The sequence below is a fragment of the Nannobrachium achirus genome, assembly GCF_963921795.1.
Source record: "Nannobrachium achirus genome assembly, chromosome: 19".
In the NCBI taxonomy this organism is placed as follows: Eukaryota; Metazoa; Chordata; class Actinopteri; order Myctophiformes; family Myctophidae; genus Nannobrachium; species Nannobrachium achirus.
The window spans coordinates 10,557,514-10,583,091 of NC_137826.1; the positions used below are offsets into that span (position 1 = coordinate 10,557,514).

Here is a 25,578-nt window from a genome sequence, read left to right on the forward strand (position 1 = left end):
GAGAGATGAAGAGAGGGAGATTTCCCAACAAATTTACAGAGATGGATGATCAGCATCTTTACGCACGTACTCGCGCACACACTTGTTCGTGTACATGTGTGTTTGTGTGTGTGTGTGTGTGTGTGTGTGTGTGTTTGTTTGTTTGTTTGTGTGTGTGTGTGTGTGTGTGTGTGTGTGTGTGTGTGTGTGTGTGTGTGTGTGTGTGTGTGTGTGTGTGTGTGTGTGTATGTGTGTGTGTGTGTGTGTGTGCGCGCGCGTGTGTGTTTGTGTATTATGGATGGAACGATAAGCGATATTATTGTGATAAAAAACACTCACGATAATCGTATCGTGGAGATTTAATTTATCGTGATATCGTCCTCCGTCATGCACTGGGATTAATTCACCTTTTATTTGCAGAACTGCATATACGGTACCACATACTTATATATGTACTTCATACTTCTTTTTTTCACTCTCTATCAAATATCTTTGCCAAAAAATTGCCGATCTACAAGTCACAACGCGATAATATCGTAAATCACGATTTATTTTGTCACAATAATCGTGATATGACATTTTCATATCGTCCCATCCCTAGTGTGTGTGTGTGTGTGTGTGTGTGTGTGTGTGTGTGTGTGTGTGTGTGTGTGTGTGTGTGTGTGTGTGTGTGTGTGTGAGGGGTTGATGTTTGCCTGGTTCTCTCTCAGCATCATGTTCTCTCTAATATGCTATAGGATGAGCTCAGAACATACAATCATTGTGTTGAAACCTTTATGATTACATAGCCTAAATAACATTTGCAGCTGAATCAGCTACAGTTGCTTGGTGACATGTTTCTGTAATGTCTCTGCTCTTACCTCTGCCAGTGGAGGGCACTGTAGCCACATCGTCACCGTTACCTGGCAGCCTGGTTATGGCCGTGGTCACCAAGTAGCTGTCAACCGGCCGGAGACGCCATGTTAGACCCAACACATTCAGAGCTGGAGAGAGAGAGAGAGAGAGAGAGAGAGAGAGAGAGAGAGAGAGAGAGAGAGAGAGAGAGAGAGAGAGAGAGGGAGAGGGAGAGGGGAGGGGGGATGACGACAGAAGGAAAAATGTGAAGAAATGTTGAGTTCAAAAAATGAATGCCCTACTTAATCGTAAATAAAGCAGTGTCACACAAAAGCATTACAAGTAACAGATCTGCAAGCTCTTTTCTTTCTCTTTTTAAAGAGGTGGTGCCATAATTTTGTACTTTTTCCGTTTTGTATGTGTCTATGGAATTAACATTAGTCTAACACAGTGTTTCTCTCAAACGTTTAAATTTCAAGGTCTCCCCTTAACTCTGACAGTGTACAAATGGAACCAAATGAAACCGTCAGTTCTTAATGAACTGGTGGATGTGGCCACATAAAAATCATTTTAAGACTTTCTGTACACTTTCTTGGAAAGAATCTTCCTCCTAGTATAATCGCCGAGCCCGACGTTGCAAAGTCCGCTTCGGTTCCAGTTACGAATTATAAATCCACCCTCCTAGTTGACATGTGCTGTCGCAGGAACCCCGACACATCAAACGCTTGCCGTATGGTCAAACCCGGCCCGTGCCGTCACCCGTTTACTGTCTTGGGAGTGAGAAAGCGTCGGGACAACAGTGATGCTAGCGGTGCTGTTGTAAATGACTGACGCTCTCAGTCAAGCCTGGCGATCATGTTCCATGCTGTCAATCAAACCACTGCCCATGGCGATACACTTGACCACACACACACACACACACACACACACACACACACACACACACACACACACACACACACACACACACACACACACACACACACACACACACACACACACACACACACCAATCAAGTAGTAACACACAGGCACACGTGCATGCAAACACGCACCGACGCACGCATGCACGCACGCACACACAAACAAGTGAAAGTGGAAAGCATGGAGGCATGAAGGACAGGTGTTTATAATGGCAATGTAAACCCAGATTGTGCAACATGACTTGCCATTTCAGTGGTTACTGAAAATAGACTATAGCCATATTGCAATTTGGGGTTCGTTTTGGGTAATTTGGGAGATAGTATGCATAGAAAGTGGTCGTCTAGCATGAATTTAATTCCCCCAATTGCTTTTGTATGCCCTCACCGGTCTTGTTTTCTTAAACTCTTTCTGTCCATATCTTGTTCTGCCTTCACTAAAATGTTTCCTGAAGGTCCTGCAAGCCTCCTCTGTTATCATCAGAAGAAAAAAGGAACAAAATAAATAAATAGAGGCGCACTGAAAATGTGGCCTTAAGTTAACTGATCTCAATATGGACCCATAGTGATAAGTGTTGCCATAATCACGTAGCTCTATACAACAGAGGCACAGCCCTGAGGAGCCCCTCAGGGTTGCATGGTAAGCCCTCTCCTCTATGTCCGGTGTACAGTACACACAAGACTGCACGGCCACACACAGCACAGCTCCAACGTCAAGTATGTGGACGACACGACTGTGATGAGCCAGATCGACAACAATGGCGAGACAGGCTACAGGGTCGGGGCGAGGTCGTGACATTGACACAACAGTGTCAGTAGAACAACTTCACTCCCAGGGCCAAGGAGATGATGTTGGACTTCAGGAAGACAAGGAGATAGCATGGTCCTATTCACATCCACGAGTTGCAGTGGAACAGGTCAGTGAACCTTCAATTCCTTGGAATACACATGAGGATTTATCGCCAACAATGGCTCTACTGCCTGAACAAATTCATTGCGAGCCTCAGGGCATTCTACTGTACACCAGTACCATTGACAGTGTCCTGATGAGTGGCAACCACCGCCTAGTATGGGAACTGTGCTGCCCTCGACCGCAAAGCACTGCAGAGAGTAGGGGTGGGCGATATGGAAAAATACAATATCACGATATTTTCCCGAGCTGTATTACAATACACAATCTTATCGCGATTCTTTTTCATGTTGGTTTTTATGGTTATTTTTCAAGTTACTTAAAGGGCAAGTTCACCTCTGGGACAACCAGATCCTATTTTATTGTTGTTTGGGACACTGATGATGCATTGATGCAATGATGATGCATTTTGCATCATATGATGCAAAATGCATCATAATTCATGCTGAAATACTAAAACATCTGAAAACACAGATTGAACACAAAAAATAAATCAGGATTGTGTTGATCTTGTCCCAAACAACAATAAAATAAGATCTGGTTGTCCCAGAGGTGAACTTGCCCTTTAACAGTACAACAATCTACAAGGTAACAAAAACTAAAAGAAAAAGTAATAACAGAACATTTAGACCAAAGGGGAGACCTTGACATTTTAAAGTTTGAGAACTACTGATTTAGATGAAAATGTAAGTTTAAATGGATTCGGCAATGAATCTCTGTATTAACAATTCAACAGGATTCTTTTTATAAGGCTCCCTCATTGTATCATGATATATACGATATCTCTGAAAAGGCGTTTCGTTGAGATCACCATGTCGCCCACCCCTAGAAGAGAGTAGTGCTGAAGGCTCACACATCGTAGGAGGTCGGCCTAACTCCCTCCAGGAAACAAGAGAAACAACTTGTAGCCACGGCTGAGAGCACCATCAAGGACAGACATCACCCCAGCCACAGCCTGTTCACACCACTGCTGCGACCACAGCCTGGCCAGCAATACTGGCTTATCAAGAACCCCAACAAGAGACAAGAGATAAGGCAGAGCTTATCTAACGACTGGCAGACTGTTGAACAAAACCTTAAGCCTTGTCGCCTGGGCCTTTAATCGATTGTGTGTTATACTGAATGCTCTTTTACGTTTTGATCAAGTACTTCTCTTAATGTGCATTACAATGGTAAATGGTGCATTTATATAGAGCTCTTTATTCAAAGAGCTTTACATACCCATACAATACGGTTTTTCGATTAATCGATTTTTAATCGAAATCGGGATTTCTTCCTTTGGACGATTTAAAAAATAAGAAATCGTCAAATCGAGTTTCACTTTAATTAGGGTAATTCTTACTCATTGGAGCCTTGCAAGGGGCAAAACGTATTTCTCTCTGATGTGTCATTTCTTTGATGCACATGCAGCGCACGTCAGACTGTGTGCTGTGGCAGAGCTCACCACAGCACTGCGCTCACTCGTGCTGGTACAGGCAGCAAACAGAACAACAAACGCTGCTGAGCTGGTAAACTTACATGTTGTTGTAGTTTGAAAGAAGCTTATTAATTCTGTGTTACCCACCTACTGTAGTCCTACTGTCCTTGTCACTGTGTTAATTTTGCGTCGGGAGACTCAGGAAGCAAAGCGCTTCGCCTCCGTTTACAATCAATCAACATCTCCGTGCCAGAGCCGTCTAATCAGAGAGTCCTGCCACTGCGGGGTCAGAAACAGCGCTGGTCACGTGGTTCATTGTCACTTTACACCTCATAGACTTCAATGCATTTTGTAAACTTCCGGTTCGCCGTTTGTCACTATACGCCAATAGATGTGTGCGTAGAAGACCTGGCCCCATGAAGTGAACGGGAGTGACGCAACTCTCCATTATACGGCTCTGCTCCGTGCATGAGCAGTGCAGGGGCGGCCTTAGCTATTTTTTCACCCGTTTCACCAGCCTCCAAGAGCTGGCTTGTTTTGGCTGTTTTATCACTCACTATTGATAAGGAAACACTAAGGACGCTAAGTTAACTTCTGTATGTGATTGTTGCGCAACTAAAGTTATTATTATTAGTATTACCCTTATTGTTTTATTACATTTTGCTATTTGGCTATATAAAAAAATAAAAAAATAAAACAATAATAAAAAAAAAATCATTTCCTTGCATTTTTTAAATGAAAACAACATAGTTGAAACAATGTATTATTCTTTTACCAAAAAATCGAAATCGTAATCGAAAATCGACTTTTCTGAGAAATAAATTGAGATTTTATTTTTAGGCCACATCGAACAACCCTATTTGCTCCCAAGGTACAGGCACCAACCTGTACCTTGGGAGCAATTGAGTCCTGTTCAAGGACACTTCCACACTAAAGCCCTTTGCACACAGGACAGTTGCGTTTTTTTCGTTTGCGGCATGAATAAAACGCATTGGATTTGGTGTGCAAGGCTGTGCGGAATCGGCGCTGCGGATCCAAAAAGGAGTCATAAAAGGAGTGATGAGTTTTTCACCGCATGCGACAAGACGCACGAATCGAACTGGTTTCGATCGAGAAAAAAAACGCACAGCGGCAGCCACTCGTCGCACGGCTAATTCGGAGCCGGTGTGCATGAGGTCATAGAGAATCATTGTTTTCTTTTCAAAAAATGATATTGTCCGTTTTATCCGTGCGGTTAAACGCGCCTGTGTGCAAAGGGCTTAACTCTGGGGGAGCCCAGAATCGAACTGTACCCCTGAGCCACTGCCGCCCCAATTTTCAGGCTCTTCAATCAATCGATCGATCGATAGATCGACAGATCAATAGATCGATTATACCCAAGGGGGGAAATCAGTCGCCCAGAGGCGGCACAGCAGTTCAGGTTATAAGTTACAGGAAAGTATGAAAAAGAAAAAAGGACTATCGTGTAAGGTGAAAAAAATAAAACAAGAAGAAGAATCAACAATACAGAGAAAACGTAAACATAAGTAATAAAACCAAAGAAATATACATATATAAAGTGTCGAGAACAGTCAAAGCTACATAACACAAATAGTAATACTTATAGTACTACTTATCAATGCAGTGCCAAACAAGAAAAAGTTACCCTAATCAAATAAGTGTCCATAACAGTCACTGCTACGTAAGTGTCTCACCATTAAGTCAAAGACACGCAATAATACATGCAGAGTGCAGAGCCAAACAAAAGTGTCCATTGGTCAGTTCAAAACAGCAGAAGTGACAAGTGACAAGTTCAAAACAGCAGAAGTGACAAGTGCTCCCAACAAAACTATGCACAATTACATCATATTGTATTATTACACAATATGTGAAAAATATTTGTGTGAACTCGAAATTCGGCACTGATTGTTCCATGGGTTTGCGAGAGTAGCCGTGGACAGACAGATAGGGCTGTCCTCGACGCAGGATTTATCAAGTCGATTCGAGTCGCGGGGGTTAATCCGACGCGTCAACGAATCGTTTATGTAAAAAAAAAGAAAAAAAAAAGAAAAAAAAAAGTGGTGCTTTAAGCTTTTAAACCACGTCAACGTAATACAATAAAACAGCAATATGTTTTAAGCCTTTAAAGTGAATTAGATCCATGAACTACTGTGCATATTGAGACATGATAGCGGTGGACACTGGACATTAATGACGATAAGATTGCGTCCAGCCGTGCATACTAATTTGCCGTGCGTAATTGTGAATTGTGGAGCAGAGTAGAACAACGGAGGAGAGAATAATGCATCTCTTTGACAGCATGTCGTGTATTATTTCCACAAGTTGTATTTTCTCAGAGCACCGCTGCTGTATCAAAAGAGCTATGTTGCCGATCTGGTGCGAGATAATAAAAAGAAAACAGTTCGCCCGTCGCTATTCCTCAGCCTGAGTCCAACCACCACACACCACGGCAGTGAAAGTGAAAGCGCATCGCGCTGGCTCTGCTGCTTCTTTGGCCAGCTCTCAAGTAGAATAACAACTCGTCGACGCATTTCCTCTCCAAGCGGTTACTTCAAAATAAGAGCTCCCTGTTATATGATCAAGGCAACTTTCAAGTCACGTGAACTGATTTTATTTTTAAGTCTAGTTTACAAGTAGTAGGAAGTATGGACTCAATAAGAATTACATGACAGTCACAGTCCAGCGCTCTCATACCGCACCACAGTATACTGGTGTGATAAAAAAAATTATATATTTTTGACGGCTCGACTCAAACAATTGGCGTCGATTCCGGGGGCTTAAAACGACGCGTCGATTCGTCGATTTTTAGAGGACAGGCCTACAGACAGACACACACTATTCTCACGTAGCCAGACGAAATATTAAAAAAAGATATATATTCTGCATCCCGGAACCAATGCAAAGACTTTAGGACAGTCCTTTATTTGGGGGAGGTGAAATCATCTGCTTTCAGAGCAGTGGGCGTATAGGTTTATCAGTGACCGTTCTCACTGCTATTCCAGATTCACCCAGACATATCGGTAGAAACCTTGCATCTCCAAGTTTCTAATCTGTACGTTTTTTCGTAAAGTAAAGCCCTGCTTTCTGTTGCACAAAACTAGTGAAAATAGCAGATCTACAAGCACACAACGCCTCGCACCGCGAGGCGTTATTTTAAATCAGTTTTAACAATGATAAATACAAAACTAACGGTTTTGGACATACAAGGTTTCCACCCGACAACGACGATATGAGTATAGGCAGAGATCTTTGGTCGTCTGGATATGGGGGACCAAACAAACAAACTCACACGCACGCACGCACACAAACACACACACAAACACACACACACACACACACACACACACACACACACACACACACACACACACACACACACACACACACACACACACACACACACACACACACACACACACACACACCAAATGCTATTCTCGACAGCTCGCCCCCAAAGAGCCATGCTGTTAAGAAGAAGAAAAGTGGAAAGTGAAACAGTGTTCTTGTGAATCAGTAACCTTGGTAACCTAGCTGCACCCCCTCCCCCCTCCCTCGCAGTGGGGAGCAGCTAGGCCCTATAGCTGCCCTAGAAGCTGCCTCGCTGCTATGGAGCTGCTGGGTCCTCTGGGTGCAGAGACACTCCGAGGGAAATGACAGCAGGTTCCATTTTTTTTTTTTTTTTTTTGGTGACTTGGAGTTAGACTGACAGACAGAGAGATAACTATATACAGTACGGTACAGGCGAGAGAGAGAGAGAGAGAGAGTGAGTGAGTGAGAAAGATGCAGACAGACAGACAGAGCGTGAGAGAGAGAGAGTGAGAGAAAGTAAAGGCACAATTAAGTTCGTCCTATACCTTGCGAACACGACTCGCATCTATTTTATTTGACATTTTTCTGTTGAAAAGACCTTCGAAACAGCATTTAAATGAGCATTATTAATGCAACGTTGAACTTTGGCAAAACCTTGGTAGCAGCGCTGATTCGGTTTACTCTCATTAGGTTGTATTGTGCAACAGCTCTCATCATCACTCTTTCATCACACGGCAAACAACTGAACAAAGTGGATTCTGCAGCAAAAAGAGTAGCTGTACTGTACAACCCAAGGTTCTACCAGAGTTCAGCGTGGCTTCAAGTGATCCTGAGAGAGATGGGAGTAAAGTATAGACGAGGGGGAGGATACAAAAGAGGCAGTCTAGCACTGAAATGAAGTCCGCGTCACTAGGGATGGGACCTGGGACGATATGAAAATGTCATATCACGATTATTGTGACAAAATAAATCGCGATTTACGATATTATCGCGATAACCAAAATCCATTATCCTGGGGCGGATTATTAGATCTGCTATTTTCAAATTTAGCAATCTATTGTAGATCTGCTATTTTTTGGCAAAGACATTTGATAGAGAGTGGGAAAAAGACTGTATCAAGTATGTATATTATAAGTACCTTTTACCAATTATAGAGGGTTTACTGTAAGTGGTACCGGATATGCAGCTCTGCAAATAAAAGGTGAATTTATCCCAGTGCATGACGGAGGACGATTTCACGATGAATGAAATCTCCACGAAACGATTATCGTGAGTATTTTTTATCACGATAAACGATAATATCGCGTATTGTGTCACTCGCTGGAAATAGCTGATCTACAAGCTCTTTCTCTCTTTCGCATGCGCTCACACACTCGCACACGCACACACACACGCACACGGTATACACACACACACACACACACACACACACACACACACACGCGCGCACACACACACAGTGGCAGCTCTACAGATGGACAGACTCTCCGTCCTCCATATTCAGACGTGACACTGGTTCGCCTGCGGGGGAATAAAGGTTGCGTTTGAATTGCCGGCCTAACATTTGATCAAAGTCTTCTTTTGGCATCTAAATAAAAGCCCCGAAATGTGTTTTCACAGGGCTCTAACCCACATTACAGAGTACAGAAACCAGAACATTCTGTCCTCCACCATCTCTTTCTTCATCCCTCTCTCTCTCTTTCTCTTTCCCCCCCTCCCTATTGCATCCGTCTACGTTCCCTCCATCTCTCTTTCCGCCCCAGGTAATAATCTTTCTATCTCAGACTGGTTAAATAAATGATGGTGATTACATAAACCTCCTCCGCCGCCCAACTCTTCATCCATGTATTATCACTGAGTGACTGTCTAAAGACAGGCTGGGCTCATGAATTTATAGAGTCTGCATGAGCCGCACACCAGACACACCAAGCTGTTCAATGTGCAGAGTTATTAGAGAGAGAGAGAGAGAGAGAGAGAGAGAGAGAGAGAGAGAGAGAGAGGGAGAGAGAGAGAGAGAGAGAGAGAGAGAGAGAGAGAGAGAGGGGGGGAGAGAGCGAGAGAGAGAAAGTTTTGAACAAAAGCACAGAGACGAATGATCAGCATTTTAAAATGAATTCCCCCTTTTTTATCTCTTGAGCTTATGAGCATAACCGCGTGTGTGCGTGCGTGCGCGTGTGTGCGTTATTCAGCACTAGGGTGATGGAGGATTTGTGTTGTTTACAAGACTTTACAGAAACAGTCCATCAGGAGATTGCCGGTGTTTGTGTGTGTGTGTGCGTGCGTGCTGCATGTGTGTGGCGGGGGGCGACTCCTCAGAGGAGTTGGTGTTTGCCTCTCTCTCTCTATCCCTCATCCCCCCCCCCTCTCTCTCTCTCTCATATACCGCCTTGCAGATCCGTCAAGGTCTTATGTAACTGTTGCTGCGGAATCACTTTTCTCTCTTTTTCCTAAAAGCTGTGTTGAAAATAAACTTGTCTCTCAGTCTGCCTCTGAGGTGACATTCACAAACTTCTCCACCCTTCCACTGTGGTGACAATACGCCCGGCAATGTCAGCAACCTGCCATGCAAAGCCCTCAGTGGTGTACAGTAACTAAGTAAACATTTACTTAAGTACTGTACTTAAGTACAATTTTGAGGCATTTGTACTTTACTTGAGTATTTCAAATTTCCACTACTTTTACTTCTACTCCACTACATCTCGGATCCAAATATTGTACTTTTACTCCACTACATTTATTTGAAAACTTTAGTTACAAGTTACTTTGCAGATATAAATTATAATATTATAAAACATACATAAACCACTTTAGCCCTATTTTTAAAGTGGCTATTTGAGCATAGCTAATCTACAACAACGCACAACGCATCGCAACACGTTGCGAGCTTGTAGATCTGCTATTTTCAAACATTTTGTACTTTTACTTTTGGTACTTTAAGTAAATCTTTTTAACAAAACTTTTGTACTTTTACTCAAGAAAATGTTGTATTTCAGACTTTTACTTGTAACGTACAGATGTGGCGTTTCAACTCTTCGGTATTTACTGCTCTTTGCCTGAATATGTACTGCAAAAGCATTTTTCCCACGGGTTTCTTTCCCTGATTTGCCTTTCTAATTCTTATAGAGAATGGAGTGTATTTTTGCAGAAACTCGCAAATGGCAAGAAACCACTCCATTCCCATTGAAAAGCAGAATCCACCTTCATACTGTAGGTAGATTTAAACGTCGAAGTCAGAGAGGGTCATAAAAATAGCAAAAATAGCAGTGATCTGCCAATCCCCTGGAATATACTGTCTTGCCAATGGCAGGTGGTGTGTAGTTTTGAAATGGCTCATCTGTAGTATTCCTATATTGCAGTATTGATACTTTTACTTAGTAAGGCAGTGTTTCTCAACCTTTTTTCTGCATAGGCACACTTTTCATGTACCAAGAATCCATGGGCACACCAACATAATACGGGGGTGCAGATATCGTCACTGTCGGGAAGAAACCTTGTAATCTCCAATTATGTTTCAAATTTGTACGTTAATTTCTTCGCAAAGTAAAGCCCTGCTTAATTATACAAGGCTAGTGAAACAGTAGTGAGAACAGCAGATCTACAAGCACACAACGCCTCGCACCGCGAGGCGTTGTGTGCTTGTAGATCGGCTGTTTTCACTAGTTTAAATCATTTTTAAAATGATAAATACAATACTGGCTTTCAAGCAGTTTCAAGGGGCACACTTGACCCCTCTCAGGGGCACACCAAAGGTCCCCAGGCACATTGGTTGAGAAACACTGAAGTAAGGAATATGAGTAGTCTGACTGGTGCCTGGACAACTCTGCCACATGGGCCCCGTGGGGCTGGCACACCTGGGCCGGTGATGATGCAACACTGCAGCGATTCACGGCAATCAGGGACATGGGGTTAACCCGCGCACGTGAGCACGGGCACACACACGCACACTCGACTCCAAGGTTTCCCCCTTGGACGAAATGAGTAATCATCTTTTTGGTTAGTCTATATGCAGGATAAGTCTGACACAGAAAAAACAAGGACAAGTAGAGTCATTGTTCGACCACACTTCACACTACACACAATCATTAACCACTCAATGCCTGTTTCTAAAATAGTGAAAATGGCATATCTACAAGTTCACACACAACGCGACACAATGTGACATGCGAGCTTGTAGATGCTATTTGTGGCAAAAAATATATATTTGAGAAAATATTAGAAAATACTCCAAAATCTGTGTGTAAAATGATGTGCCTATAAAAGGATCGCCAGGTTGAAAGGCAGCAGCAGTCATTTATCTAATGTTGAAGGCAGCCAAAGTGGTTACACGCATTCTCAGAGCATTCAATCGATCAATTGTTCTGGCCTGGATCAAGTAGTATACTTTAAGTTCCTATGTATTGGTATAAAAAAAACTAAAAACAAACAAACATGAACATACAGTTTTAAAGGTTTTAAAGAAAAACATTGTAGTGTTTTGCCAATTATTTGGAGGCCCAGTTGCAATATCTTCATGGCCCAAAAAAAGTGCCCTGGCTCTTGAGTAGTTTATACATTTTGAAAACTCGAAATGGTAAAATGAGTACTTTTATGTTTGGTACAATTACAGTACATCTTGACGCCAATACTGTTGTACTTGAATTCCAGACTTTTATTAACGGAGTGCTTCTACATTGCAGTATTGATACATTTGAGTACTTTTTCCACCACTGGTGCTTGTACATCAAGCTGCCTCCCACTAGTGAGACAGGGGTGCAGGAGGTCAGGAGAAAGCATGCTGCTGACCTACAGTATGCTAGTCCATGCTGAACCGGGCTCCCCAGGCTACTTACTTATACTCTTATAAAAAGAGGAATTGCGATGACAAGCGGTCGTGTTTCAGAAACAAACACCGCAGCCTGGCTCCCCATCTCTTGTTCATCAAAAAAACATCACACGGGAGCTGCATGGCAGCCAGAAGCCAGACAGCGTCTGTCTGCTGCTACTGGAAGGCTGTTTTGGTTCGCTCGCATCATGCACAGCGAAGAGGAGGCAGGTAGTTTCTGGTTATTATTTTATGGGTAACGTTTTACTTGAGCGGGCTAAATTCCTTCTGACACGTGTTTTCAGTGTAAATAAGAGTGTGGACTAGGCGTTCAAATGAAGGTGGCGTGGATGTTTCTGATATTTTGTACACACCGCTTCGAGGAAGATGAAAATGAATTCTGTGTTAGTAGTAGATACCCTATACAGTATACTTCATTGACTGGGGGTCCCCCGGGGTTCCAGCCTCGGCCCACTCTTTTTTTCCCTCTCTACACCAAATCTCTTCACTGAGAATAGTCTACAAGCTCACAAAACAAGCTGCAGGTCTGAATTCTCATGCCCAGAATAGTGTCGGTGGGGTTCCAAAATGCAGATAGAAAGTCACCTTGTGCTGTAAAATCCCCCCATAACGCAGTAGTGGGAGGCATATTGCACGGGTATGGGGGGAGGACGAGGGCTGAGGAGATTTTTTGAAAGAACAAAAGACGTGCCCAAGGTGTTTCAACAACTCTGGGAGCAGCTCAGACACTCAAGAGTCTCAGGAGGAGCATTACATCAGGCTGGGTTTTGACAACTTGCTTTAGAAAGGAAGGCCAAAACAACAACACGGACGGCCGGCATGTGCTGCTGAGCTCACAGGGCTGCAAGGGTCCATTTATCTTATATTTTCTCTATTAGTCACAGAAATGGAAGCCTCGCAGAAGCTCAGACGCGCTGCGAGCTTGTAGATTGGTTATTTTCGGTGTGCGACACACTGGCACTTAACTACGTATAAGTCAGGCTTTAGGGTTAACATGCAGGGCAGAAAAGATAAAAGCGATATTCATTAAAATTGCCTTCCTAATAGTGAGTGTGTGTGTATGTGCGTGCGTGTGTGCCTGTGTGCGTGCGTGCATGCGTGCCTGCGTGCCTGCTCTTTGGTGCAGTTGGCTTGTCAAACAAGCCTGCTTGGTATTCTAGTCACATACGCATAAGTTAAGTAGGCCAAGCTGTCTGCAGACTCTGCACACGTACGCACATATAACTTCTTTACATGATAACATACAGACACATGCCTAACAGACACACAAACACTGACATGCAGGCATGGGACTGACAACTACAGTATGATGTCAGTCCAGTCCTATGGCATCAGGCTACATTAGGACCGCCCACCTGGCCGGCCCGCCGGCGGACCTCTGACGTCACGCTCGCCCAATCAGCCATAACCATTGGAGGGGTTGCAGCTACGCCCAAATATGGAGTGTGTTGTCTGGCCTCAATGTGTCATATGATGTCATCCGGTGCAAACAAATCAGTCAGCTCCAAATATGGGCACAAAAGGGGCAATGCCCATATGGGCATATACTGATGACATCAGCGATTTCCATATATGGGCATAAAAGGGACAAGATCTGACAGATACAGAGATCTCCCATATATGGGCATAAAAGGGAAGCAGGTAGACAGATAGATACCGAGATCTCCATATATGGGCACAAATGGGACACAGAGAGACAGGTACAACGGGTACTGTGACAAACCCCAGTCAAAGATACTATGACTATATGGTCAGATCGTTGGTGTGACGTAGGTGCACCTCTAGCATTATTCATGTACCAGTAAGACTCCCTAATCGGGAGATAAGCGACCGTTGGTCGCTTATCTCCACAAATAGGCCAAAGGTTTGTTTTACCAATTATTACACTCTATGTGAACATTTACATCAACAAATCCCAAGTACTATGCAGAACGACCCATTTCAAGTTTTTAATGTACAACAATATTTAGAAAATAGGTCTACAAGCTGACAGTCCTCGTCCCTTATATTCCCATAGGTTATATGGAGATCTCAGTGTTTGTCAGTCCTTGTTCATTTATGCCCATATATGGACATCTCTATATCTACTGTAACAGTCCTTGTCCCTTTATGCCCATATATGGAGATCTCTTAACTGTAAGTCATTGTCCTTTTTATGCCCATATATGGATATTCCTGATGTCATCAGTATATGAACATATATGGCTTTCTGATATGCCCATATATGGAGATCTCTTAACTGTAAGCCCTTGTCCCTTTTATGCCCATATATGGATATCCCTGATGTCATCCGTATATGCCCATATATGGGCTTTCTAATATGCCCATATATGGAGATCTCTGTATCTCCATATATGGGTATAAAAGGATACTTCAGGTCTGACATCAGGTTTGTTTATATTGGGTTGCTAGGTTTGACATCACAAACTCTATGGGCCATCTGACCTAGAAATCTATATTTGGGCATAGATGACTCATCGTGACCTCATCACACGTCGACCGCACGTGTGACGTGCGGTCGACCGCACGTGTGACCGACGGACGGCCGGTGGAGGTTTTCATACTAAACTGCGACCTTACGGTTGCAATAAAACATGAACAGGTTTTTGTGTGGTTAAAAGGTCGGGATACTGATACCTAGGCAGATAGCTTATGAGCAGATCATTCAATGCAATTGCACAGCAACTTGCGTTTGTGCAGGCACTCATGGGGCCTATTTTCTTTTTTCTTTCTTTCTTTCTTTCTAGAAATTATTATTGCAGTGGAATTGTTATTACAAAATCTTTTAATTGGGATGTCTATGATTTTCATGTTGCCATACCGTCTTAGAAAAGCAATAAGCAATAAGGACGTGGTTTTGGTTCACAGTGATTTTATAACAGCTATAGGCAGGGGTGTCGCACCAAATTCTGGGCCCTGGGTACAAGGGTTCACTCACATTTTGTGCTTTAACTATTGAAAAATAGCAGATATACAAGCTCACAGCGCGGCACCGAGTGCCGCGCTGCGAGCCTGTAGATCTGCTATTTTTGAAAAATCAGGAACATTTGTGCAGAGTCTGAATATTTCAAATCCTTCTAGGGTTTTTTGAAAAACCTATGTTTCTATGTCAGCGGTGCTCGAATATTTTCATGTGAAGGACCCCCAAAATGTATTTGGCCCCCATCTCAAAATACTTAGTTCCAGGGAGACCCCAAGAAGGGTGCCGCGCTGTGAGCTTGTATATCTGCTATTTTTCAATAGCTAAAGACAGGCTCCTCCACCTTGGGCCCTAGTAACTCAGTCCCACTCCCCCCCCGTGACGCCCCTGGCTATAGGGTACAGTAAGTTAGCTCGTTCTAAAATCCACAGTGAACCACCGCCTCGTGTGGCTCATTGCTTTAATTAAAAGTGGTGTAATGTTACTCATATAAGCAGAGTGATAACGAAGCCAACGCTCAATGGTCCACTCAATTTTATACTAAACCAATCTATCAAAGTGGGCGAGGGCGGCAGTGATGGGGGAATATTCCTGGACACCGCTTAATGTAAACAAAGGGAAGGCTTTTAATTCACTGAAAATGAAACTGCACTGAAACGCAAATATACTTATGCTCATGGGAAAATTTGATATGGCAACGTTGATATAGAATCAAACAAACTCCACTCTGTTTAATTTAAAACCTACTCACACAGACACACACGCAGTCACACACACACACACACACACACACACACACACACACACACACACACACACACACACACACACACACACACACACACACACAGTGGTGTAAAGTAACGAAGTACATTTACTTAAGCACTGTACTTTTTGAAGTATTTGTACTTTACTCGAGTATTTCCAATATTCAATACTTGTACTTCTACTACATCTTGGATATTGTACTTTTACTCCACTACATTTATTTGAAAACTGTAGTTACTAGTTACTTTGCAGATATCAATTATAATATTATAAAACATACATTAACCACTTTACCCCTATTTTATTTATACCTAGGCTATTTGAAAATAGACAATCTACAAGCTCACAACTCGTCGCAGCGTGACACATTGTAAGTTTGTAGATCTGCTATTTTCAAACATTTTGTACTTTTACTTTTTGCACTTCTGTACATTTTGATGCCAACACTTTCATACTTTTACACAAGTACATTTTGAATTCCGGACTTTCACTTGTAAGGGTGCACACACACCAAAGCACCTATGAGAGTGGAATCCCCATTCCGCCAATGCATTTCAATGAGAATGTTTTGCAGAAATCCTCTACTGGCAGGAAACCGCTCCATTCTCATTGAAACGCATAGGGCGGAATGGGGAATCCACTCTCATAGCGTCGGTGTCGGGTGGAAACCTTGTATCTCCGTTTCAAATTTGTACTTTCTTTCGCAAAGTAAAGCCCTGCTTCATCATACAAGGCCGTCGCACAAAAGTAGTGAAAACAGCAGATCGACAAGCACACAACGCCTCGCGGTGCGAGGCGTTGTGTGCTTGGAGATCGGCTGTTTTCACTAGTTTAAATCGTTTTTAAAATGATAAATGCAAAACGAACGGTTTTGGACAAACAAGGATTTCACCCGACAACGACGATAGGCACGTTGGTGTGTGTGCACCCTAACAGACCATTTCTATAATGCAGTATTGATACTTTTACTTAGAGGAGTACTTCACCACTTTTCAACCTACCTTCACATAATTGGTCCTCACTAAAAAATAGCTTTTCTTTTTTCTTTTTCTTTTTTTCCTCATTGGAGGGTTGTGGGCAGGTCAGAAACCCATCGTCTTGTGACATCATCGATTGGGAATCCAAGCTAATAGAAAATGCAGGCTTTCTACTTCTGAAAAGTTGCAATGTTAAAGTGGAAGCCATTGTTCTCGCGATAATAAAAATCGAAATATTCTTTTCAAAAAAAAAAAAAAGAATTTGGGGAAAATGATGATGTCACAAGACGATGGATTTCTGAACTTCCCACAGCTCTCCTAAGAGACTTGGACCGAGTAGAAAAAAAATGGTGCTATTTTATTATGAACATTAGTGAGGACCTATTATATGAAGATGGGTTGAAAAGTGGCAAAGTCCTCCTTTAAGTAAAGAATCCACAAACCTTTTCCACCACTGCATACACACACACACACACACCCATACAAAAATACACACGCGGCCAGTCAGTCAGACTCACCAATGAAGTATGACAGCAGGAGGGCCAGTACGCTGGCAGTTCCAATAGCACTGACGGCGGTACATTTCCAGCTGCAGTACTTGCTGGGCTTGTGCAGCTTAAAGGACCCCCTGCTGAAGGTGCTCCTGGGTAACAGGCGAGGCGGCGGGGAGTAGACGGAGCAGCCAGAGGCCAGAGGGTAGCCGTGGGTGGGGCCTGACGAGAAGAGGGGCGTGGTCTGGGAGGACGGCGTCTTGAACAGGAAATGCCTGGGAGAGAACATAAGAACAGGCATTTTTGAAAAATCGTGAACATTTGTGCAAAATATATATATATATTTCTGACACGATTCTATACATTTTTCATGTCAAGGACCCCAGAAATTACATGTATTTGGCTGCGGACCCCCATCTCAAAACATGTTGTTCCAGGGCCCACTCAGAAGCAAATATTTGAGTTCCAAATGTTCACTTCTAAAAAGATATAACAAAGACTTGCCAAAAAAATCACGATTTTTCAAAAATAGCAGATCAACAAGCTCGCGGCACGGCACTCTGTGCTGCGCTGTGAGCTTGTATATCTGCTATTTTTCAGTTAAAGCATTAAATAATTCTATGCCTAAATGGGTTAATGAATTCCACATTTAGGTCCCTCCCTATAAATGTGTATATAATATATACAGTACTATATATTCTATACGTTCCCAAACTTTTTAGCTCAAGACCCAAAAGAGACGTTTTCCCTGGGATCCAAACTAATGAAAATAGCAGACCTACAAACTCACAACGCGTCGCTTAGCACTGCGTTGTGAGCTTGTATCGGATACTTTCACAACTTCTTTCACAATTATTTTTTCTTATTTTCTTAGTGTGTTGGTGTGTTTTTTTTGTTAATTCTTTTTATTTTGTGGAGGGGATTCGGGGAACATTTTTTTTTTATTTATTATTATTTTTTTTTAATAGGCTATTTTTTGTGCTGTCTTGGTTGTGTAATGATTTTCTGACAACTGTTCTGACAAAGATAGTCTTGGTACTGTGCCGATAGCTCCATTTCACTGTAAAGTATTAATGTTACTGTTTTACTTATTGAAAGGTTTTGGTTTGTTCCAAATGAAAAAAAGAGAGGCATTGCTGATGACACCATTTCAAAGGCATGACCACTCTGCTGCCTGACACAGACTGGCTGGCTCTTCATTGGTTTCTATTCTGTGGTAATTACCTCTACTGGGGGTGTAGCTAATGGATTGGCAGGTGAGGGGTGCTGCACATTCAAATACGGTAACCATCAAAACATGCTCTGTGGCTGAGTGAAGACTGCACAATGAACCGAGTGAACCTAGACGTATGTGAATATACAGTGAGTGAGCTGTCAGCATTAGAACGGGTACACATTATTGTGTATCATTATTTTATGCTTTAACTATTGAAAAATAGCAGATATACAAGCTCACAGCGCGGCACCGAGTGCCGCGCTGCGAGCTTGTAGATCTGCTATTTTTGAAAAATCGTGAAAATTAGAATTTTGACACGATTCTATCCACAAGTTTCCGCGGGAGTTTACTGGAGACTATCAGGACCAAACTTCCGGGTTTAACAGCAGACATACAAGCTCACGTCGCGTCGCAGATGCAACCCGTTGTGAGCTTGTAAATCGGCGGCGGAACCTCGGTGCAGACGTTTGCACAATGCACTATGGGGCGTAGGAAACTCGTGGATAAGTGTCTTTTGAATCCTTCTAAGGTTTTTTGAAAAACGTATGTTTCTATGTCAGCAATCTGGCCAGCCATCGTCAAAGAAAAGGTCCTTTTCACTTAACTGGAGCTCAGTTTGTTTGTTCTTGAGAGACTACTATGACAGTGGTTCTCAAACTTTTTCATGTGAAGGACCCGCAAAATGATATTTATTTGGCCACGGACCCGCATCTCAAAATATCTAGTTCCAGGGACCACCCAGAAGCAAAATTTGAGTTACAAACGTTCGCTTTGAAAATACATATATTCAAAGATTTGCGGCACACAACTTTTTCAAAAATAGCAGATCTACAAGCTCGAGTGCCGCGCTGTGAGCTTGTATATCTGCTATTTTTCACTGGTTAAAGCATTCAATAATTCTAGGCCTAAATGGGTTAACAAGAGTTTATGTCCGCTAAGCACAATGTGGCCACCCTTATGGTATTCCTTAGGTATCAGGCGATTGAACAGGTAAAATGCCCTGGATGAGGAGATCTCAACAGACTGCTGCTACAGCGGGAATCCTTTTGGATACACAGTCCCCTACAGGCACGTGCACACATAGATATCAAAGGGGGCTTGAGCCCCTGCCCTTTATCCGTCTGTAAAAATTGCCCTCTCCAGAACATGAATGCCGTTTTTACGATGGTGAAAGACATGCAAATGCCCCTCTTTCCATGCCATACCTGAAGGCAACATTCAAGAGAATTGCCTTGTCCAAACTCTCCTGAACTTGAAAGCAGCATCTTATGTTGAAAGAAATCATGCCGTACGCCACATCTCCAGTATTGACATGATAAAAATACAGAAAAAGCTTACAACGCGTCGCAGTGCGACGCGTTGGAGCTGTTTCGGATATTTTCACCCTGCCTCTCCAACATTCTCTGCACGTCCCTTGTCTCCTAAAGGAATGAACGAGGACTTTCCAATCAACCATTTTCATAACTATGTAACCACCTGTAACTCTTGTTGCCCAAGATTAAATGACCTGATCATTTAAATCTTTTTCTAAAGACTGTATTGTTCATGCTGTCCTTTTGTGTTTGTTTCCCCCCAACTGTTGTGTTATGGATATGTAAATGTTGAACACTGTGTTTATTTGAATGACTGATTTGTTTTTTTACCCTGCTGGGTTATCCACCCACTAATTAATAACGTGACCTGTGGGTGTATGTTTATGTGGGTACACTACTACACACATATCCAGTTTGACCAGATGAAAAGCCTTGGCTAGAAACGTGGAAAGAAGCCTTGGTCCCCCATGGTGCAGAGCTATGTACATGGGGACCTGGAGGAGCCTGGGTCCCCCATGGTGCAGAGCTATGTACATGGGGACCTGGAGGAGCCTGGGTCCCCCATGGTGCGGAGCTGGGTACATGGGGACCTGGAGGAGCCTGGGTCCCCCATGGTGCGGAGCTGGGTACATGGGGACCTGGAGGAGCCTGGGTCCCCCATGGTGCGGAGCTGGGTACATGGGGACCTGGAGGAGCCTGGGTCCCCCATGGTGCGGAGCTGGGTACATGGGGACCTGGAGGAGCCTGGGTCCCCCATGGTGCAGAGCTGGGTACATGGGGACCTGGAGGAGCCTGGGTCCCCCATGGTGCGGAGCTGGGTACATGTAGCCTGATTTCAGACTCTGCGCTGGAGCTTAAGAGTCTGAGCCTGAGCCATTGTGTTGAGATTTCAAAGGGGAGGGGATTTAAAATTTGAAATTCCCAATCACAAGCGATCTGGTGGGAGGGTTGTGTTTGACTTTTGCACACAAAACAATCCCTCCTCCCCCTCCCCTCAATGACATGCACCCAACAGGTCAGTGTCTTTGATGTTTCACTGATTAGAGAGAATCACTAACGAGCTACTCGACACTTGTATGGCTCAATCAATGCCTGCAGTTCGGAGTCCTTTTGAAGTTCAAAGGGAGCAATTAAGAACTCTGGTGAGCCACGCAGCCACCCCTCCCTCCACTGTTTCTGTAGATTTTTTTCCGTCTTGCTTTGAATTCATTGGTCGGTTCGCCAAGATACGGCTTTGAACCGAATCAAGAGACTCGTCATATGACATATCCAGACCAAGAGATGCAGTTCACTCAGAGAGTGGGCGGGTCTATTGGCTGGAGCCAGGCTAGGGTACATGGGGACCTGGAGGAGCCTGGGTCCCCCATGGTGCGGAGCTGGGTACATGGGGACCTGGAGGAGCCTGGGTCCCCCATGGTGCGGAGCTGGGTACATGGGGACCTGGAGGAGCCTGGGTCCCCCATGGTGCGGCGCTGGGTACATGGGGACCTGGAGGAGCCTGGGTCCCCCATGGTGCGGAGCTGGGTACATGGGGACCTGGAGGAGCCTGGGTCCCCCATGGTGCGGAGCTGGGTACATGGGGACCTGGAGGAGCCTGGGTCCCCCATGGTGCAGAGCTATGTACATGGGGACCTGGAGGAGCCTGGGTTCCCCATGGTGCAGAGCTATGTACATGGGGACCTGGAGGAGCCTGGGTCCCCCATGGTGCGGAGCTGGGTACATGGGGACCTGGAGGAGCCTGGGTCCCCCATGGTGCGGAGCTGGGTACATGGGGACCTGGAGGAGCCTGGGTCCCCCATGGTGCGGAGCTGGGTACATGGGGACCTGGAGGAGCCTGGGTCCCCCATGGTGCGGAGCTGGGTACATGGGGACCTGGAGGAGCCTGGGTCCCCCATGGTGCGGAGCTGGGTACATGGGGACCTGGAGGAGCCTGGGTCCCCCATGGTGCGGCGCTGGGTACATGGGGACCTGGAAGAGCCTGGGTCCCCCATGGTGCAGAGCTGGGTACATGGGGACCTGGAGGAGCCTGGGTCCCCCATGGTGCGGAGCTGGGTACATGGGGACCTGGAGGAGGACGCTGTTCACAGTTCTGAGGCTGCTGTTTGTGGAGTAATGAGCTCTTTAGGTAGGGAGGGGCATGTCTAATTTCAGTGGTGTTAAAGTAACTAAGTATTTAAAGTAACTTTTACTTCTATTCCACCACATCTCAGAGGAAAATACTATTACAAAACATGCATTAACCACTTCAGCCCTATAATATGCTATAATATACTATTTTAAAATCGTATACACATTGACATCATGAAATGGGATATTCTGCATAATGAGTGCTTTTACTTTTAGTATTTTAACAATATTTTCATGCCAATACTTTTGTACGTTTACTCAAATGCATTTTGAATACCAGACTCTTACTTGTAACAAGGTATTTCTACATTGTGGTATAGATACGTTTACTCAAGTAAAAAGGTTAGATTACGTCTTCCATTGGTTAGATTACGTCTTCCATCACTGTCTGTTTTGCATGTACATTATGTGTGAGTAAGCAGGACTTTGCATTCAACCCTGAATGAGACAGGGAGCCAGTGCAGTGAAAACAGGGGTGTTATGTGTCCATCATTTACGGACTCTCATTAGCATCCTGGCAGCGCCGTTTTGGATGTAATACTGTTGCCAGGGACAAGCTTCTCTGCATCTGGCAGGCCTTAGAATGGGGCGAAGGTTGGCGGTGTTTTTTGAGATGCTAGAAAGGGGGATTTGCACAGATATGTTGTATGGTCATTAAGACCTTTAACCATTATTTTATGCGTATTAAAAAATAGCAGATATACAAGCTCATAGCGCGTCACCGAGTGCTGCGCTGCAAGCTTGTAGATCTGCTATTTTTGAAAAATCTTGAACATCAAAAACGTTCTTTTTCCCGATTCTATAAATGTCTCCTAAATCAAAGGACCCACAAAATTATATTTATTTGATCTCAAAATATTTAGTTCCAGGGACCCCCAGAAGCAAAATATGAGTTGCAAATGGTCGCTTAAAAAATATATTCAAAGATTTGCACACATTTCCCCGACTTTAGCAGATCTACAAGCTCGTGAGCTTGTATATCTGCTGTTTTTCAATAGCTAAAGTATAAAATAATTCCAAGTCTTAATGGGTTAGAAGTCAGGCGAGGATCAAACCTAACACCCAGATGAGGAGGAGAAGGGTCAAGAGGGTTTATTTGTCACTCACTCATACAGGTACAAGCAGCAAAAGGTTTCGTGTGACAAATGGGGCGGCAGTGGCTCAGGGGTAGAGAAACCGTCATTAGAACACGGAGGGTTCTCAAAGGTTTCCCAATTCGATCCCGGGCTCCCCCAGAGTTAAGTGTCAAAAAGTCCTTGAGCAAGACTCTGAACCCCTAGTTGCTCCCAGTGAGCTGCCTTGCATGGTTTCCTCTGCCATCGGTGTATGAATGTGTGTGTGAATGGGTGAATGTAATGCACAATCCCCGTAAAGCGCCTTGGATAAAGGCACTATATAAATGCACCATTTACCATTTATATGCTTCCCAGACTGTGCTAACAATAACAATAGAAATAGAAGAAAAGGGGGGGAAAAGTTAGATTTAAGACAAGGGAAGAAAAAGTGTAAACCTTTTTAGCACTAGCAGAGTGTTTAAAAAAGGACAATTAAAAAGGTACCAAAAACTTTCATCAGCAATGGGGTGTGTACAGAATAGTGCAGGTAGGATTATGTGCATAGTACAATATGTGCAGGGGGGGTTGTCCCAAAACATAAGGAGAATAGGACATTGTATGCTGTGTTGTGAGCTAAAAGGGGTGTTGGATTGAATGCTTCCCCCCCCCCCCTTCTTAAGGGCGTTGACAGCCTCAAGAAGAAAAAAAGACAGCCTCTTGCTGACTCTTAAGTCTTGAGCTTTGAGACACCTCAGGCATTTGCCTGCCCGCATTGGCACAAACAGTCCACTGATTATTGCATTGATACTGAAAAAGCAATTGTGTGCGTGTGTGCGCGTGTGCGTGTGTGTGTGTGTGTGTGTGTGTGTGTGTGTTTTTCCAGACATAAGCTTAAGCTTGGTTTAAGGGTGAGGGCTGGGCGTGTTATCAGTTAGGGCTAAGGTTAGGGTGAGGTTGAAATGTTTCTCCAATAGAAACAGAGGGGGAATTAGATTGAGCCAATAAAGATCCTGAGTTGCAGTTAAAAAGTGTTTACGTGGCCGGACAACTGCTGTAGCCGTCTGGGCACCTATACTGGTTCGAGTCTCGTTCCAGACGTACTTTTTACTGCATGTCACCCTGTTTCTCTCAGATGGATGGGATAATATGCGATATTATCATTTATCGTGATAAAAACACTCACGATAAGAGTATCGTGGAGATTTAATTTATCGTGATATCGTCCTCCGTCATGCACTGGGATCAATCCACCTTTTATTTGCAGAGCTACATATCCGGTACCAACCCTCAATAATTGGTAAAAGGTACTTTTTTTCACTCTATCAAATGTCTTTGCCAAAAAAAAATAGCCGATCTACAAGCTCACAACGTGTCACAACGTGATGTGTTTTGAGCTGGTAGATCTGCTATTCTTTGGCAAATGTTCCGCCCCAGGATAATGGATTTTGATTATCGTGATAATTTCGTAAATCACAATTTCTTTTGTCACAATAATCGTGATGTGAAATGTTCATATCGTCCCATCCCTACCTATCAGTACTGTATACCTATCAATAAAGGCAGAAATAGCCAAAAATGTTAGCATTAAGACCTTGACCATTATTTTAAAGCAACCGCATCAGGTACAAAATAATGATAACCGCATATAAAACAGGAATTGAAATGAGTTTCCTTCAGATTATTTTTAACCTCATGCCATGCACCAATCCTGTTTTTAACTGTTGGATCAGTTGTTAGTTCCTTTTGCACATCTTGGGGTTATTCTGATGAGATATAAGTAGGAAGTGGTGGCTTTAACTGTTTAAGGAGCTTGTCTCGATATCTTTGCAAGTCGGAGACTCCTCTGCATGCAAAGTAAAACACTTATGTTCTTAATTGAACGGCCCAGTAATACCACAGCATGATAGGACACTGCAGCCCTCCCCTATCACATGGTAAATATAGCAGGGACAAACATAGCCTGGGGCCTGCTATCACTGTTTTAACTGATAAATAGAGCCCATGATTTTACTGGGTTACTAGAGAGCCTACTGGAGTTCTTCTGGTGCATGGTAGTTGTAACCAGTGGTGCTTTGGGATTTTCTTTTCAGGGCGGAAGGTCATTTATTGACGTCACATGCACGCACGCACCTCTATAGGCTATTTAGAAAGAACAGATCTCAGCAGATCTAATGGTGGGAAAACAAAAACTGTTTTCTAGTCTTAATTACATTTGCATTGTTACTTAAATTTTTATTTTCTAGTTTCATTTAATTCAATTAGAAAATACAGCGCTGCTAGAAACAAAGTTTGCTTTGAACGAATCTCAAACAGTAGCCTACACATACCACATAATGGAGCCATGTACGCACAGACATGCATGCAGTCACCGCTGGAAACCTACACAGTGCATGGGTGTTAAATTATCCATACTAGCCCTTACCCTTTCAAAGATATGAGCTCCGAAATGATGTGCAGTGTGTGGGTTATGGGCATCAATGTAAGAAATACCCGTTTCGTTTAATGGCTACAGAGATACTG

General features: G+C 43.6%; 1 protein-coding gene across 1 annotated transcript in view; it reads right to left on the minus strand.

Moving 5' to 3' along the window:
- The window catches only part of LOC308304598 (teneurin-2-like), a gene marked incomplete at both ends in the record, with an annotated part of 147,239 nt that overhangs the window by 84,998 nt on the left and 36,663 nt on the right, over positions 1-25,578 (minus strand). The window contains 2 exons of the mRNA XM_080749225.1: positions 840-962; positions 17,375-17,622. Coding sequence (XP_080605351.1) covers positions 840-962; positions 17,375-17,622 — 371 coding nt within the window. The remainder of the gene's footprint in view (positions 1-839; positions 963-17,374; positions 17,623-25,578) is intronic.